Below are 15,551 nucleotides of genomic sequence, written 5' to 3'. Positions count from 1 at the left end.
AGACGACGGATTCGAACGCGTGTCCTATCCTGTGTTCCGGGGTCGTTATTTACGACACTTGGAACATTAAACACTACCATTCTAGGCGCTTTAGTTTCCTAGAGATGTGATATATTTTTGAGCTGGGGCTATTTTGAAATTCTAATTTCACCACCTAATAATGTACCTTAACCTACGGGGTTAAGTCGCTTGGAAATGCGAGATTTTTATCTATTTCACTTTTTATGTTCCTATAAGTATAATACAAGTCGCGGTGGTATACTAAACAAAACATTAAGGGCCGATTGTTCGAACGCTAATCAAAACTTGATTGTAATCAAATATTTAATTACAATCAAATACGTCACAGCAGCTGTCAAAATTATTAAATATTGCTTTTTATTGTTATTGATTTGTAAATAAAAACATTGAGTTAACATTAGAAAGAGTTTAATTATGGTTTATTTTAAATTAAAACGTAAAATAATAAAATTGAATAAAATAAATCAGTCAACATAACCTCAAAATGTGACGTATTTGAATTTAATTAAAAATATTTGATTACCATTAAGTTTTGATTAGAGTTCGAACAATCGGCCCTAAAACAATGTGAATTATTTCTATCACTATCATTATCATTTTTATCATTCTTTAGATGTTTTTTTTATTTTATCTTTTTATTATTTTTGATTAACGTGATATAGCTTGAACCAGGCTACAATGCTAGCAATAGAACATTAACTCGTATTGTAAATGCAGATTGTGTACCTAAACCTGATTATCTATTGAGTGTCTGTAAAGAACTATCACTAACAGTCTACCGGAGGCGCCAGACGGCACTTTTTTATCTTTGGCCTTATCCTTACCTTCTTCTTCTTCTTAGAGTGCCATATCCCTTCGGAACGTCGGCGACTACCATGCTTATAATATTTTTATACTGATCTCGGTCTTGTGCTACGTGTAGCAATTGGTCCGTTGTCAAACCTGTCCACTGCCGCAAATTCCTCAACCAAGAGAGTTTCTTCCATCCTTACCAGAATACACCAAATTAATAAAAATAAAAACCGGGGACTCCTAGAAGTACCCAGAAAGTAGAAAAATTGTTACTATTAAACTGACTTGAATCTAGAATATACGAGACTCATGTCATGCCATGTCATGTCATGTCATATCATTTTTGTCGCAAGTCTTAATTATGGTTGGATATGGTGTAACCTTGGAAACCTTTTTTGGATGGTGCTAGAAAGGTCACCAATGGAGACACTGGTTACAAGGGGAAAATTAAAAAACCTTAGAAACTAAAAGACTCTGGAATAGGGGGAAGAGATAATTAGGTTCTGGGACCAAATACAAGAAAAGATATTAACAGTTAATTTATTAAATAAAGTTGGTTACCACACTACATAAACAATTAACAAATAATATGTTCGGTGGAATTCGTCCACCTACTTACCTTCAAACATATACAGCCAGATCTTTCTCCTGGTCGAAGATATCGTGATAGTTAAATATTTTTATTAGCAAATATTCAGCGATACTCTATTATCAGGAAACTTATTAGAAGTAGATAAATAAAATGCAGTAGGTAAAAAACAAAATATATTCAATAACTGAATCACCAGACTGGTGAATTTCAAAAACAAAAAATACAAATAAATCTACCGTAACATCTAAAAAATCCAAAATCTTTCAAACTAATAGACATAGACCCATGACATAGAGAACTTGATGATTTAAAAAAATATCCAAAAGAGTATATAAATATCTCTCCTTAATGTTTTAGGCTTATCTCGAGATAATTGGCTTTAAAAGTAATAATTTATAGCAAGTACAAAATAATACTAAATTAATTTACAATAAAGTTGCAGAAATACAGAGACAATATTATAAAAATCGGATTTACCAAAAATTAAAATAAGGACCAACCCGCACTTGGTTCACAAAAAGCTACTCGCTCGGCTTTTATTCAAATAATGAATGTTTGACGACACTTTTGTGAGAATATTTGCTTGTCTTTATCCTGGTGTGTAATGGTAATGTAATCTTAGTCGATTGAGTTCCCAGGTCCGGAGTTCCTCTCTGATGTGGCTTTTCGACAGTCCACAGAAGGGTTCTGGACTCTGGAATGGGGTTTTTTTGCGAGGCCGTCAGCTTCCTCATTTTCTGTAATTCCCTTGTGACTTGGCACCCACACCAAAGTTACTTTGTTGCGTTCCGTCAGCTTGTTGATGGAGTGTTTAGAGTCCCAAACCAACTTTTACTCATAAGTAAATGACTTTAGAGCCTTTAAGACGGCTTGGAGGTCTGGTAAAATAAAGTCTTTTGCCCTACGAGTGTCTCAATTGACATATTCTTGGTCACTAATGTCTATAGCATGTATTTCTGCCTGAAATATAGTTGGGGTGTTTACAAGAGATTTGGATAACCTGAAATTGGGCCTAGTAACTTACACTTCTGCCCTTCTATTCATCTTAGATCTATCTGTATACCATACGAGTAAACTTTCTTCAGTTTTGGTTAAACTTTTTCACTTATTTCACTCCCAAAGGAATTTGAAGTCGCATTTGACTAGCATGGCATCTGTCGGTCTGTCCTTAGGATCTAATGAAATTTCTTCCAAGATTTTTAGGTCGCCAACTAGATCTCCTGGTTTCAATATTTGTATCTGTCGCAGTTTTAAGGCGGTGGTTACTGCCTTCCTTCTTATGCAGAACTGTAAGAAAGGAAGTTTCAGTATAGTCTGTAGAGCTGCATTGGGGCATGTTGACATTATCCCTGTGATTCCCAGACAAGCTAGCCAATGCACTTCTTGCTGCTTGACGCAAGCTGTTGTTGTTTGTTGTGTTTTTCTCCACCATAAAAGTGATGCATATATGACCATAGGCCTAATAATCGTTTTATATAGCGAGAGGGTCATTTTCTGTTTTCTTCTTCTTCTTCAGTGCCTTATCCGGTCCGGATGTTGGCGATCATCAAGGCTATCATGGTTTTGTTGACTGCTCTGCGAAACAGCTCCGCTGAGGTCATCCCAAACCATTGTCAGAGATTTTTCAACCACGAGATACGACGGCGTCCCGGTCCTCTTCTGCCAAATACTTTACCCTGCATAACGAGTTGAAGAATTCGATATTTTTCTTCGTTCCGCATCACGTGGCCGAGGTACTCAAGCTTACGTGGTTTAATTAAATTAAGCACTTCTTTTTCTTTTGTCATGCGCTGTAGGACCTCAACGTTGGTGACATGGTCCAGATAAGATATTTTTAGTATCCTTCTGTATGTCCACATCTCGAAGGCTTCGATTCGTTTTTCAGTGACTTGCGTCAGTGTCCAGGCTTCAACTCCATATAGTAACACTGGAAGAACGTAGCACCTCACTATCCGCATCTTGGTTCCCAAACTGAGATCACTGCAGCACAGCAAGGATCTCAACTTAATAAATGTAGACCGTGCCATTTCAATTCTGGATCTAATCTCTTGAGCGTAGTCCCATTGTACGTTGAGGGTAGTTCCGAGGTAAGTGAATCTGTCGACTCTCTGGATCTCTTCGCTACTGAACCATTTTCTGTTTTAGTTGTTCCAAATGTTTTGCGGCAGGCCCAATTTATCATTAAGGCTCTCGATAAAAATTTTTAATATAAATATTCCAGGTGAGTTTTTGATCTGGGTTACCCCCAGATATTTTACTTCTTTGGAATAGTCTAATGAGACTAACACATCTAGAAAAGGTAGAGAGTTATTGTTTTATTTTACCATGTTGAATTTGATTAATTCTTCTTTACAATAATTGATGTCTATCAAATATTTATTCAGTGCTTATGGTCCAGGAGGCCAAATATTAAATTCTCAATACAATCTTGGTTTAATCCCATTACATAAAATTTTTAACTTATATATCTCGTTCCATATGAATCGTGCCATGCCATGCTCAATCGTACTCAATTTTCGACATTTTCACAGTATTTGTTCTATTGTTTCCGTGAGGAAATACATTGTACTAACATTATTTGTTGCAAACAATAGATTGATTGTATATATACAAACCGAGTCTGGTTGTTATACAAAAAGGCAAAAATCTGGTGTTTTAAATGCAAATAAAAATGTTGATTATTTTATTGCTTGTAAACAATGGCTCAGTCGTAAAAATTGTAAAATTTCATGTAGATACGATGTTTATTTGGAAACAAGTTAGCTGGCGGTTTAGTATAAATTTTTGATAACGGTTTGCTAGTATACAAACGTTTCTTACATAAGTTATCTTATTTAATTCAAAACACACACTTTTTTACTTACATTATATTAAGGGGATATCAAAAAGAAAAAAAAATAAACTATTTCAAAATAGTTAGCGATCTGCAAGTAAAAAATGCTGAATATTTTAAGTGGATCACGCCGGAATTTTTTCTTTGATCTTAGTCTTCAAAAAACCAAATTGCCTTTACTATTGGAATAACTTTTCATAGTTTTTACTTGTCCATTACCAATTGGAAATGACTCAAACGGAACCTGAGAAGCGATAAAGAGATGGATTGTATTCCGTTTATATAAAATTACAAAATAAATATCAGTCAAAAGAGATAAGAAATTTGATAATCTAATTTTTACAACAGATAGTAGGAAAATCCTGGATAAAGAAAATTTACAACCACAGTTGTTTACACAAACTGAGTTAGATGACTTAGTACGAAATTTAGGTTTAACCGTGTTTAACAAAGGAAAAATTGGAATTGCTTGGCTCAAGATTAAAGAAAAGAATTTGTTGTCGCCTGGTACATCTATTTACAAGTACAGGTACAGAGATCAACAGTTTGCTCAGTTTTTTTAGGCAGGAAGGGTGGCAGGCAGGCATTGGTGATCTAATAAATGAGGTGGTTATTAAGTATAATAAGGCTGATTGGAGGCTTTTTGTAGCCTCTTCAAAAACAAGTTTATAAGCTGTACTCTTACACAATGGGAACAATTCTAGAGAAAATCAGCTATTCAGCTTACAATTGGATGATCTATGGAGATTTAAAAGTTGTTGGTCAACAACAAAGTTAGGATTTACAAAGTTTTCATGTTTTATTTGTAAAAGGGATAGTAGAGCAAGAGATAAACACTGGTCCACAAAAGAATGGCCCATATGAAATGTTTAACACCTGGCGAGAAGAACATTTTGTACAAAATTTTTGTAGATCCAAAAAAGATCCTCCTTCATGAATTATCAATGACTTTAAAAATTTCTGCTCCTGTTGTGTTTGTCTCTAACTGTGTACAGAGAAACAAATCTTCTTCAATTGATTCTTCGAGGGGTATCTCACGAAAACAAGCAGTATTGATAACCCGGCGACATCTGTACTTTCGCCAAGTTATAAAGCAAACATCTCACTGTCTTTCAACCTACAGATTAATTCATCTTCAATGTGGTCTGAAATCTTATGAATTCAATCAAATATGATGTTATTGGAACACTGGACCCCTGCAGCTTTTTTTACTGCATCTTCTCCGAGTACGCAACTGACGATATCTGCAATACATGGTTTGATTAAATTCTCTGCAATCGTGTGTGGTTTACCAGCACGAACAACTCTGTAACTTAGCAGGAATAATGCTTGTGTTGCGTTTTTATTATCTGTTTTAACATATCTCTGTAAAGCAGCCATACCGGTTTTATGTACTTCATTGTGGCTTTTAAAAAAGCTTACATTTTTATCTTTCAGTTACGGATTGTTGGTGTCAACATTCCGTTTAAGCCTTACAGGTACAAGAGAGCTATTGCACATAATTTTACTCCAAATAACGCATTGTCCATCTGGATTGTTAGCAATTCCCACAGGAATAAATCCGAAGGACAAGTAGGATTCATCATATTTTCTCTTTTTTGAAATAGTTCTCTCCTTAGATTCAGTCGTTTTGTTGGTCGGTGTATTTTGTCGGTCTTGCCCAGCGCCAGGGTCTTCCGTATGTATTTTCCGTACTCTGTAATAAATTGTTAATGATCAGCAAACGACATTGATAAATACCCAGCAACAACAATATAAACTTTATAAATAATTTAACAAAAATAATAAATGAAAGGCAAAAGTGGTCGTTGATAAGACTGTATTAAATAGGTTAGGTAAATAAAACTTTCTTGCAGAACAACCAGCAACGGCTTCTTCTGAAACATTTTCTGTAGACTCTGCTGGTAAATGTGATTGAATACTTTTGCTACTTGCAAGACGTCCCGTTTAGAGCCAATTATTCATTATTATAAACTGAAACAAAAAGGAAAACCTTAATTTAATAAAATATCATAATGCACACGACAGTTATTTTAATTGGTTCCTAAATCTTGATTAGTTACAAAATGTATACCTTCGATACTTGATAAAGATAAGTAAGAACATCAAATTAAATCATTTGCATTTGATTTCGAACAGTATGCTTAAAAATAATTAAAATTAATATCACTGTAACCTCTTTTCTTTACATTACACCAATAACATGAACACATCTATAATATCTTTATAGTCTTGTGTCGCGGTAATTGTATTGCTCGACTGGCTCGCGGGCTGGTGGTTCTGCATCCCCCTCCCCGCATACCGCAGCGACTCGTTATCCAACACACATGAGCGCTCACGTCGTGCCGCAGCGCTACCACTTCTCAAGGGGTGGGTAGCCGGTGGCTTACACCACTCAACCAAATTTTTTTAAGATGTTTGCAGCGCACCATACCGGGGTTTAAGCAAAAAGTCGTAATTAGATGTAGTTATAAGTCTTTTCTACTAATGTTTTATTTAACTGTCGGGCGGACGCTGAACCCCTGCGCCTCTTCTACGGAACCCAATGGTTCCGCGGACCACTATTTAGGAACCACTGATCTATACTATTACAAGATAAGAATTAGATAAAAGGTATTATTCTAATAATGTATCATTTTAATGTATTTAGCGAATAGCGAATTTGTAAGAAAAGTTTTATAAGGCCAGCTACAGGAATTTAGTTTCCTTGTGGATTTTATAAATCTTTTTTGTTGGTATTATTCATTGTGTCACGTAACTAGCATTTTTAAAAAGTGGAAGAAATAAGCTTTTCTAATATATCACTCAACCTACGTTGCTGTTTAAAAAGAAACAATAAGGCTGCGATATAGGAAACGGTCAAATAATATCCAGTTGAAGGAATCCTCTAAAAAATGCCGAATACAATGTCATTTCTTATCCCACAATTTCATAGTTATAAGTTTTATTCCTATATATATATATATATATATATATATATATATATATATATATATATATATATATATATATATATATATATATATATATATATATATATACTATATTATTTATCTATGGGTTTATTCATTTAAATGATAGCAACTTGTTGCCAGAATGTTTTTGTATGTATTTTCTTTTATTGCAAGAGATCACTCCACAGGTAGCAAATTGATATTTCTTTGGTGTGCTACAGTACAGATCTAAATCTGTTGATCCTCGCCGACACGGCACTGAAACATCCCGACTGACAACAGCAAATAGGCCGGCGCATGTAACCATATCCATCGCCATCCAGCCCGTAGGGCCTCGATGCACCATAAATACTGAATTAGGAGGGTTTATTTGAACTGGAGTATCCTACAAACATACATACAAATAAACATACAGACATAATATACAGACGCTTGCAGAGTTCATAAACATTGTTTGGCCTCGTTCTGAGTATCGAGAGTTAGTGGCTTCCGGAGCAGGATATTAATGTCAGTGGGCCTGACTAGGTCCTGTCAAGTAACATTAAAAGATTTACAGTGGATTTCTACAGGTCAAACTATATTTGAATATTTTTAACATTGTTTTAACTTTATGAAACGATTTTCTTGTTGAGTGTAACTATTATTAATATACAACACGTACCGAAAATAAACAAATTTAATATCGTATACACAAAAATACATGTTTTTGTAAAAAAAACTACTATGGATATGAGAAGAAATAATTAAAAAGATTCCCAAACAGGCTACAACCTAATCACCAAACTTTTAAACATCTCTTTCGGTGAAAATTTAGGCAAAAGTAGTTCATATCGTCCTAAACGTGACAACTTAGCCCGACCGAAAATCATTACGCCTAATCAGGAAGATAAAGTAATGGTTCGCGACAGTTCGCGTTGACGATGACGTTGACGTTGACGATAGTAAGTACACAACGTTTATGTTCTGCGTTAGGAATCAGCAAAACTTCAGCTTTCAAAATCCTACACCGTAAACATTTTCATCCTTAATTACTATTTAAATGGGAATAAGCCACAATTAAAGGTTAAAATACGTTTATTGACGTTTCAATAAACGTATTTAAAAAAAAAAAAAAAAAAAAAAAAAAAAAAAAAAAAAAAAAAAATATATATATATATATATATATATATATATATATATATATATATATATATATATATAGGTATATATAACAAAAAACAATTTTGTTTAATTTATTAATGTTTGTATTTTGAGAACGATTTCCGAAGTGGAAATTGAAATGTCAATAAACGTATTTTAACCTTTAATTGTGGCTTATTCCCATTTAAATAGTAATTAATTTAAAATGCCACAAGAAAATAGCTTCAGAACAATATTTTCATCCTTATTTACCATTTTATACGTTTGTAAAATTTATTGTCAGCAGATTTACCTTTGAAATGCAGATTTGCAAATGATCTCCGAAACAGGTAAAATCTTGACCAGTCCTTCGTCGATAGAATATTTTTTACGAACGAAGCTAAATTTACACACCATGGTCTTTTTAATTTAAAGAAAAATCATTTCTGAGATACTGACTATCCTCATACAAAAAGAAAAAGGCATGATTTTTTACGGATATGCGAATTACCTTGTAATTTGAATGGAGAAATTTATTTTCTATGAAATGATTTTATTGATTTGTTGAAAGAATTGTCATCAAACTTGTTTATGCTAAGATGGCACACCACGTTCTAGAGAGAGGGCAGTGAGAACATACTTAAATACAACTTTCCTGAACGTTGGATTGGTCGTGATAGTCATATTCCTTGGTCATGTAGTGTGATATTGATATAATTATTTTATTCATAAAATATCCATAAATATAAATAAAAGAATACTTGTTATTATACTTATAATACTTAATGTAAATAAATATAATAAAATATAATAATAAATACTGCAGCAGTTTCTTCAGAATCAATGACGCTATTTAATATAAGACGATCTTTTATGGAATGTATTGACAAATGAAATAAAGAAAATGGTGGACATATCGAACACTTACTTTGACAAAATGCTTGTCTATTTTATGTTAAATATTAAATGTTATCTATTTTAACTATTTTTGAATTTGCTTTGTAAATAAAATGTTTTGATTATGACTTTAATTTAATATAAAACGTAAAATGTGTGATCTAAAATCCTGTTATTCTGTTATTTTGTCAAATCCTATTATTAATTATCCTGCTGATATATTTATTTGATTTATTATTTCTGTAACTATTAACTTAAGTTAAAGGTATTTTATAACAAAATTCAGAAGTATTAATGTTTTTGTCTATTTTTCCTTCGTTGCCTGGAGTAATTGCCTTAGATCAGAATTATGCAGCTGATTTTTCAAATGCGATTATCTCGAAAACTGTTGAGTTTTGAAGTTATTAACAGGTATACCTTTTTTTTTGTTAAAATAATGTATCTTAATTTTTTTTTATCAAAATTACCGGTAACTTAAAAGGCAAAAAAGTTAAGTGCAAATTTATGTCACATATGTAGCATATATGTGCGCCCTCTATCAGCTACATCAAAGTTTACATTAAATTATAATTCCCCATATTCAAAAGTACTTAGTTGAAAATTATTATACATAAATGTTTACAAACATAAAAGTTATAGCGAAAAATAAAATTGTAAATTTAAACTTTAACACCCTGTATCTTTCGTAATAGGAATATTTTATTAAGGCAAGTTGACTTAAATCGTAATATTTTAAAGTGTAGAATCTACGGTTTCTTTTTGTACAATTCAATTTGCGGAGATGTAGAATTGTTAAGAGTTCAGGTAAATAGTACCTAGAAATAAACGGATATGCCCTGCATAATTACCTCTGAATGGTTTTCGGGTTTTCCATTGCAGAGTAAAGTGACGAAAATATGTAAATATACGTATTTACCTCTTAAATATTCACTTTTTTACAATAACATCTATAAATATGTAATAAAAATATGTAACTTACAATGCTTACATATAAACCCGCGGCCTAATAATTACTTTACAAACTTTTTTGTATTGGATAAGAGAATCCGTTAATTAATATAAACCAACAAAAAATGTAAATCGAGTACTCTTCTCAAATAAAAAAAAATAAAAATTTATTAAGAATTGATGTAAGCAATAGTAAATATTTTATTTATATGAGATTAAACTAGAACTTATTAAACAACATGTTATAACAACTCCTTATTTTAAAATAATCTCTTAAAACGAACTTACAACAAATGTAAAATGTAATTTTTATTACAATCAATTATTATGGTGTAATTCCATATTCATAAAATATTAACTGATCATGCTACAACAAAATAGTTATAGAGGAATTACGCAATGATAGTCACGTCACATAGATAATCCAACTAAAATACCTGTCATTTTAGTCATTTACAATCTAATATTTCTTTTCAGCGCTACTGGCCGCGCCATCTATCGAAGCTTGCCCTCCTGACAGCGTTATTTCCGAAGATGTCTGTAAATGCGACGTCTCAACCTGTAGAAAACCTCCCTGTCCGACAGAACTGCAAGTCGCGAAGAACGGCACTGATCTTCCCGGACAGTGCTGCCCCACGTACGAGTGTGTCGGTTGTAAAGACGAGGATAAAATCAATGGAACTTGTCCTTGTGGAAAGGGGGCTGTTATAAATGGATACAAATGTGAATGTCTCGATAAAGAGAAACATTTGGTAAGTGTTTTAGTTTATACTAGATGGCGCAACAACTTATAGACTGGAAGAATATTCCAACTATTATTCAAGAAATTATTTAAGTATTGTTTTGTATTCAAGCAGTTCTTGATATAGGGATGATCATAAAAATTAATTGAAATATAAAAAGTAACAATAACTTATCTGTATTGCAGATGTATTTTATTAGTATTTAGTGAACTCCGCGTTATATACACCAAAAAAGGCCAACATATACATACATGGAATATGACCCAACACTTGCAACATTATAGACATATTTAAATTAATTAATTGGTGTTTTATAGAGAACTTATCACTTATCTACTGGTTTCTAGTTGATATTTGGGTAAATATAACGTTAAATAAAGAAATTATGGATAAACAAGGTTCCTTTATTTAATCAGTTTTGTAATATGCATTTACAATTTTAATATAAATGAAATAAGTACTTGAAAAATAAGTAAATAAAATAATCACTCTCTGGTCTGAGGTACAACATAAGGTTGTACCTTGAAACAACTAGGGTTATACCTTGGAACAATTTCTTATTGTACATATTTTGTACGAGAAAACAGTACAATGTAACTTAACAATAAACTTCATTTAACAATATAAATAACCGATAAACTAAACAACATTGTATTGACTAAAGTCAACTGGAAAATATAAGTTGTGCCTTTTGCCGTTTTGACAAACCTACAGATTTAGATTCAGGCAAACGCAGTATTACATCAGAGTTGTTGAAATTTCTAGATGCTACTGTACATACCATCAATTTTCTTGTAATTTAATATTATAACTGTCATCTAGGGCATTAATAACTTTAGCTACAAAATGTGGCTTTTTTTGCAGCTAATTCTACTAAAACAAAATTATTATTGTTAATTTGATAATTTTCCTCATTTTCTTTGTCTTCCGCTTCTGCTATAATTTTCTCAAAAAACTCTTCTTCTTCATCTGATGACGAATCTTGCAGTGTAAGACTTCCTTCACTTTCATCTTCGTTACTTTCATATTTTCTTTTTGTTTATTATTTTCCTTTTAGGGATTTTTTCTGGTTCTGTTTCATTAAATATTTTCCGCTTTATCTTTCTTTTACACTTTTAAACTGCTCTTGGTTTTTTGCCGTTTTTTATTGTTCTATTTCTTCTTTAACAGGTGTATCTGTTAAAATTGCTCTTCTTGCCTTTCTTCTCTTCTTATCAGTTTCTTTTCTTTGTGCTGCCTTCGGAAAAGGCCTAATATCGTGTGGAGAAACTATAGTTTGGTTGTCTTGACTTGTAGATGGTGTAGATATTATTTGCTGGCAGTTATTGTCATCGGTATTAGCATCTTTATTACTTGCAATATTATTAGAAGATTCTAGTTCGAACTGTTCAAGTCGGTAGGTGAAGTAAGCTGATAAAAATTCATCTTCACTAAAAATAGTGTCATTAAATGGACAAATTCCTGTCACAAGAAAGCCTTTCATAATATTGTTAATCGAAAAAGCCTTCGAATATGCCGTTAAAAAACGTTTTATATGGACCAAAAACAGTTCTGCCAAGTGGCTGTAGCTTGTGAGATATATGGGGCGGTATAGTTAATAATACTACTCCATTATCATTTGCCAAATTTATTTCAGGAACCGAGATATGTGATTCATGTTTGTCACATATGAGAAGCACTTTGTCATTTATGGATGACTTAACGTGAGCTATAAAGTGTTTCAAATATGTTACAAATGTTTGTCCATTCTGAAGGATTTGCTACCCCTAATGCAGAAAAATATAAAGAAACCCAGAAAATAATCCGAAACAAAATCAGGAAAGCCAAAGAAGAATGGATGAACAGCAACTGTTAAGAACTCGGAGATTTACTAAAAAAGCGTGACTACTTTAATGCATACAAAAAGATTAAGGAAGTCACAAATATGAAGAAAAAAATCACTACAACAACTTTAGTAGATGATAACAACCAAATAGTATCTAGTCCAGAAAATGTAGAAGATATCTGGGAAAATACATCAAAGATCTGTTTGATGAGGAGAGAACAGAACCACAAATGAATATAGTACAAGAAACAATACTTGATATATTAACATCGGAAGTTACAAAAACAATCAATACGGCAAAGCCACGAAAAGCCTCAGGTCCAGATGAAATATACGAGATCAGCGAAAAGACATGTTTCTCTGTTTTATCGACTACGAAAAAGCGTTTGATCGAGTAAAACACACAGAACTCATAGAAACCGTAACACAACATTGTATAGACCATATATAAAACTATATTGGGATCAAATGGCGTCGAGGAAAATAGACAATCGTCTGACAGCAGAATTGCCAATAAAAAGAGGAGTTCGTCAGGGATGTGTACTTTCTCCACTGTTATTCAATATATATTCCGAAAAGATCTTTCAAAATGCCCTCGAAAATATTGAAGAAGGAATAAAAATCAACGGAGAATACGTAAACAACTTAAGATACGCAGACTACACCGACATTATTGCGGACAGTGCTGAGGTTTTACGACTTTTGAATGTCATAACCAGAGAGGGAGATAGCTTGGGACTAAATATAAACACAAATAAAACAAAAGTAATGGCTGTTACACGTGCACCAAATGTCGACATTAATATTTGTATCTATAACAAATATATAGAACCAGTACAAAGATTCCAGTATCTTGGTTGCTGGATAACAAACGATCTTGACCACGAGGTCGAAATACGTGCTCGTATAGAATATGCTAGGTCCGCATTTCAACGAATGAAAAAATTCCTAATAGACTCTACTATATCGTTGGATATCCGATACCAATTTGTAAAAACGTTTATTTATTCCATATTGCTATACGAAGTGGAAACATGGACTCTCGGAATTACAAGTATGAGGCGTATAGAAGCCTTTGAGTTGTGGGTTTTTTGAAAGGATGCTGAAGATCTCTTGGACAGAGCACGTGGCCAACAACGAGGTGCTAAAAAGAATGGGCACTGAGAGAGAACTCCTAAATATTGTTAAAAACAGAAAAAGAGAGAAAAATACAACTTCCTACGACTTATAATGGAAGGGAAAGTGGAAGGAAGAAGAGGTCCAGAAAGAAAAAAATGCTCCTAGTTGAAGAATGTAAGAGACTGGACAGGCATGGACACACATTCGATACTAAGAACAGCTCAAGATAGAGAGCAATTTGCTGTAGGTATAGCCAACCTTCAGTAATGGAAAGGCACCTTAAGAATGCTCCAGAAGGAGCACCCTTTATCATGTGTTCTTAAAGTGTACTCGAGGGAATATAAGCATAGGGGGCACCTGATTACCAACTACATTTATAGCTGCCACCATAGTTATGTGAACTCCTCGTTCTCCAGAAGTTTCGCTTCCTATTTGTTTTGGACCTTTTTGTGCGAATATTTTTGGAGTAGTATGAACGGTAGTATTACCGGTTTCATCAACATTATAGATTTTGTTTGCCTCAAAATGGTAGCGATCTTAACAACTTTTTAAGTTAACAAAGAAGTTTGGAACAGTATTTTTGTTGAAAGCAGTAGCTCTTACAATACTTGTAGCTTCGGGTTGTCGTAAAGCTACAGTTGAATGTCTAAGTAAAAATCCTCGTATCTACTTCCTCCCAGCTTGTTTTTCTTCCAACCAAGGATTTGGAATTTTTGTATTTTTTCGTTAGCAAATTCGTATGGTAATTTTTGAAGTTCTTTCTTTGGTATGCCATAATGTAATTGGCCGCCGTTTTTAGATAATCTACCAAAAGATGTTCTTCATCGTCTGTAAAAATTCGCTTATGTGCAATTTTACTTTTATAATTAAAAGTTTTCTCTTGTGAAATTTGATGAATCTTTAAATGCCTAAGCAAAGTGGTTTTTGAAATATTATTTTCTTTTGCTGCATCACATATCGAAAGATGCCGTATAATAACATCTTCTTGAGCAAATTAACTGCAGGACGTTAGATTCACATCTTGCTTCGGGGCATTTTCTAGAAACAAAAAAAATATTTTATTTTTAGAGCATTATTTTATCTAACAATGAGAGCATGTACCTTGGACCAGTCCAAGGTACAGTTCTTTTATTGGACCAAGGTACATAAAAAGCAGATACTATTTTCCAAGTTTATATTGTGTTTGAGGTTATGTTTAAAAATTCGGTCAGTACTGCATTTAAAACAAGAATATACAACAAACTTACCTACCCAGGAACTCTTACCCAATATTAACAGAAAATCCAATTACTCTTAAAAATTTAAAATCAAAATGTTTACTTTCACAACGAATGTAAAAATATTAAGACCTACAGTGAAACAGACTGATCTTATTCCAACAACAACAGGATGTGGCGACATCTCTTGGAACCAACTCGAAACTGATATAATGCGAGATCATACCGATTTCTACAAATACGCAAAATGTCAATTGGTCCAAGGTACATTTGGTTCAAGGTACAACACTTTCCTCTACCTGTAGATGGTAGTCTTCTTCTTAAAGTGCCATTTCCATACGGAATCTCGGCAACTTCCATACTTATAATAATGATATGTATGTTGATCTCGGCCTTGAGCTATGTGTAACAATTTGGCTCTTTGGATCTGCTGTCAAGCCTCTTTACTATCTCAAATTCCTCAACTAGGCGAGTTTCTTCCATCATACCCA

The 15,551-nt window shown here is 33.1% G+C and overlaps 1 protein-coding gene across 1 annotated transcript in view; it reads left to right on the top strand.

Moving 5' to 3' along the window:
* Positions 1-4,926: 4,926 nt before the first annotated feature.
* Positions 4,927-15,551, top strand: part of LOC140450492 (cysteine-rich motor neuron 1 protein-like) — a 38,075-nt gene continuing 27,450 nt past the window's right edge. Inside the window, exons 1-2 of the mRNA XM_072544139.1 lie at positions 4,927-5,011; positions 10,634-10,908. Of these exons, the coding sequence (XP_072400240.1) occupies positions 4,927-5,011; positions 10,634-10,908 (360 nt within the window). The remainder of the gene's footprint in view (positions 5,012-10,633; positions 10,909-15,551) is intronic.

This window comes from Diabrotica undecimpunctata, chromosome 9, assembly GCF_040954645.1.
Source record: "Diabrotica undecimpunctata isolate CICGRU chromosome 9, icDiaUnde3, whole genome shotgun sequence".
Classification (NCBI taxonomy): Eukaryota; Metazoa; Arthropoda; class Insecta; order Coleoptera; family Chrysomelidae; genus Diabrotica; species Diabrotica undecimpunctata.
Note: the sequence above shows the minus strand (reverse complement) of the source record. Positions and strands in the feature narration are given on the sequence as shown.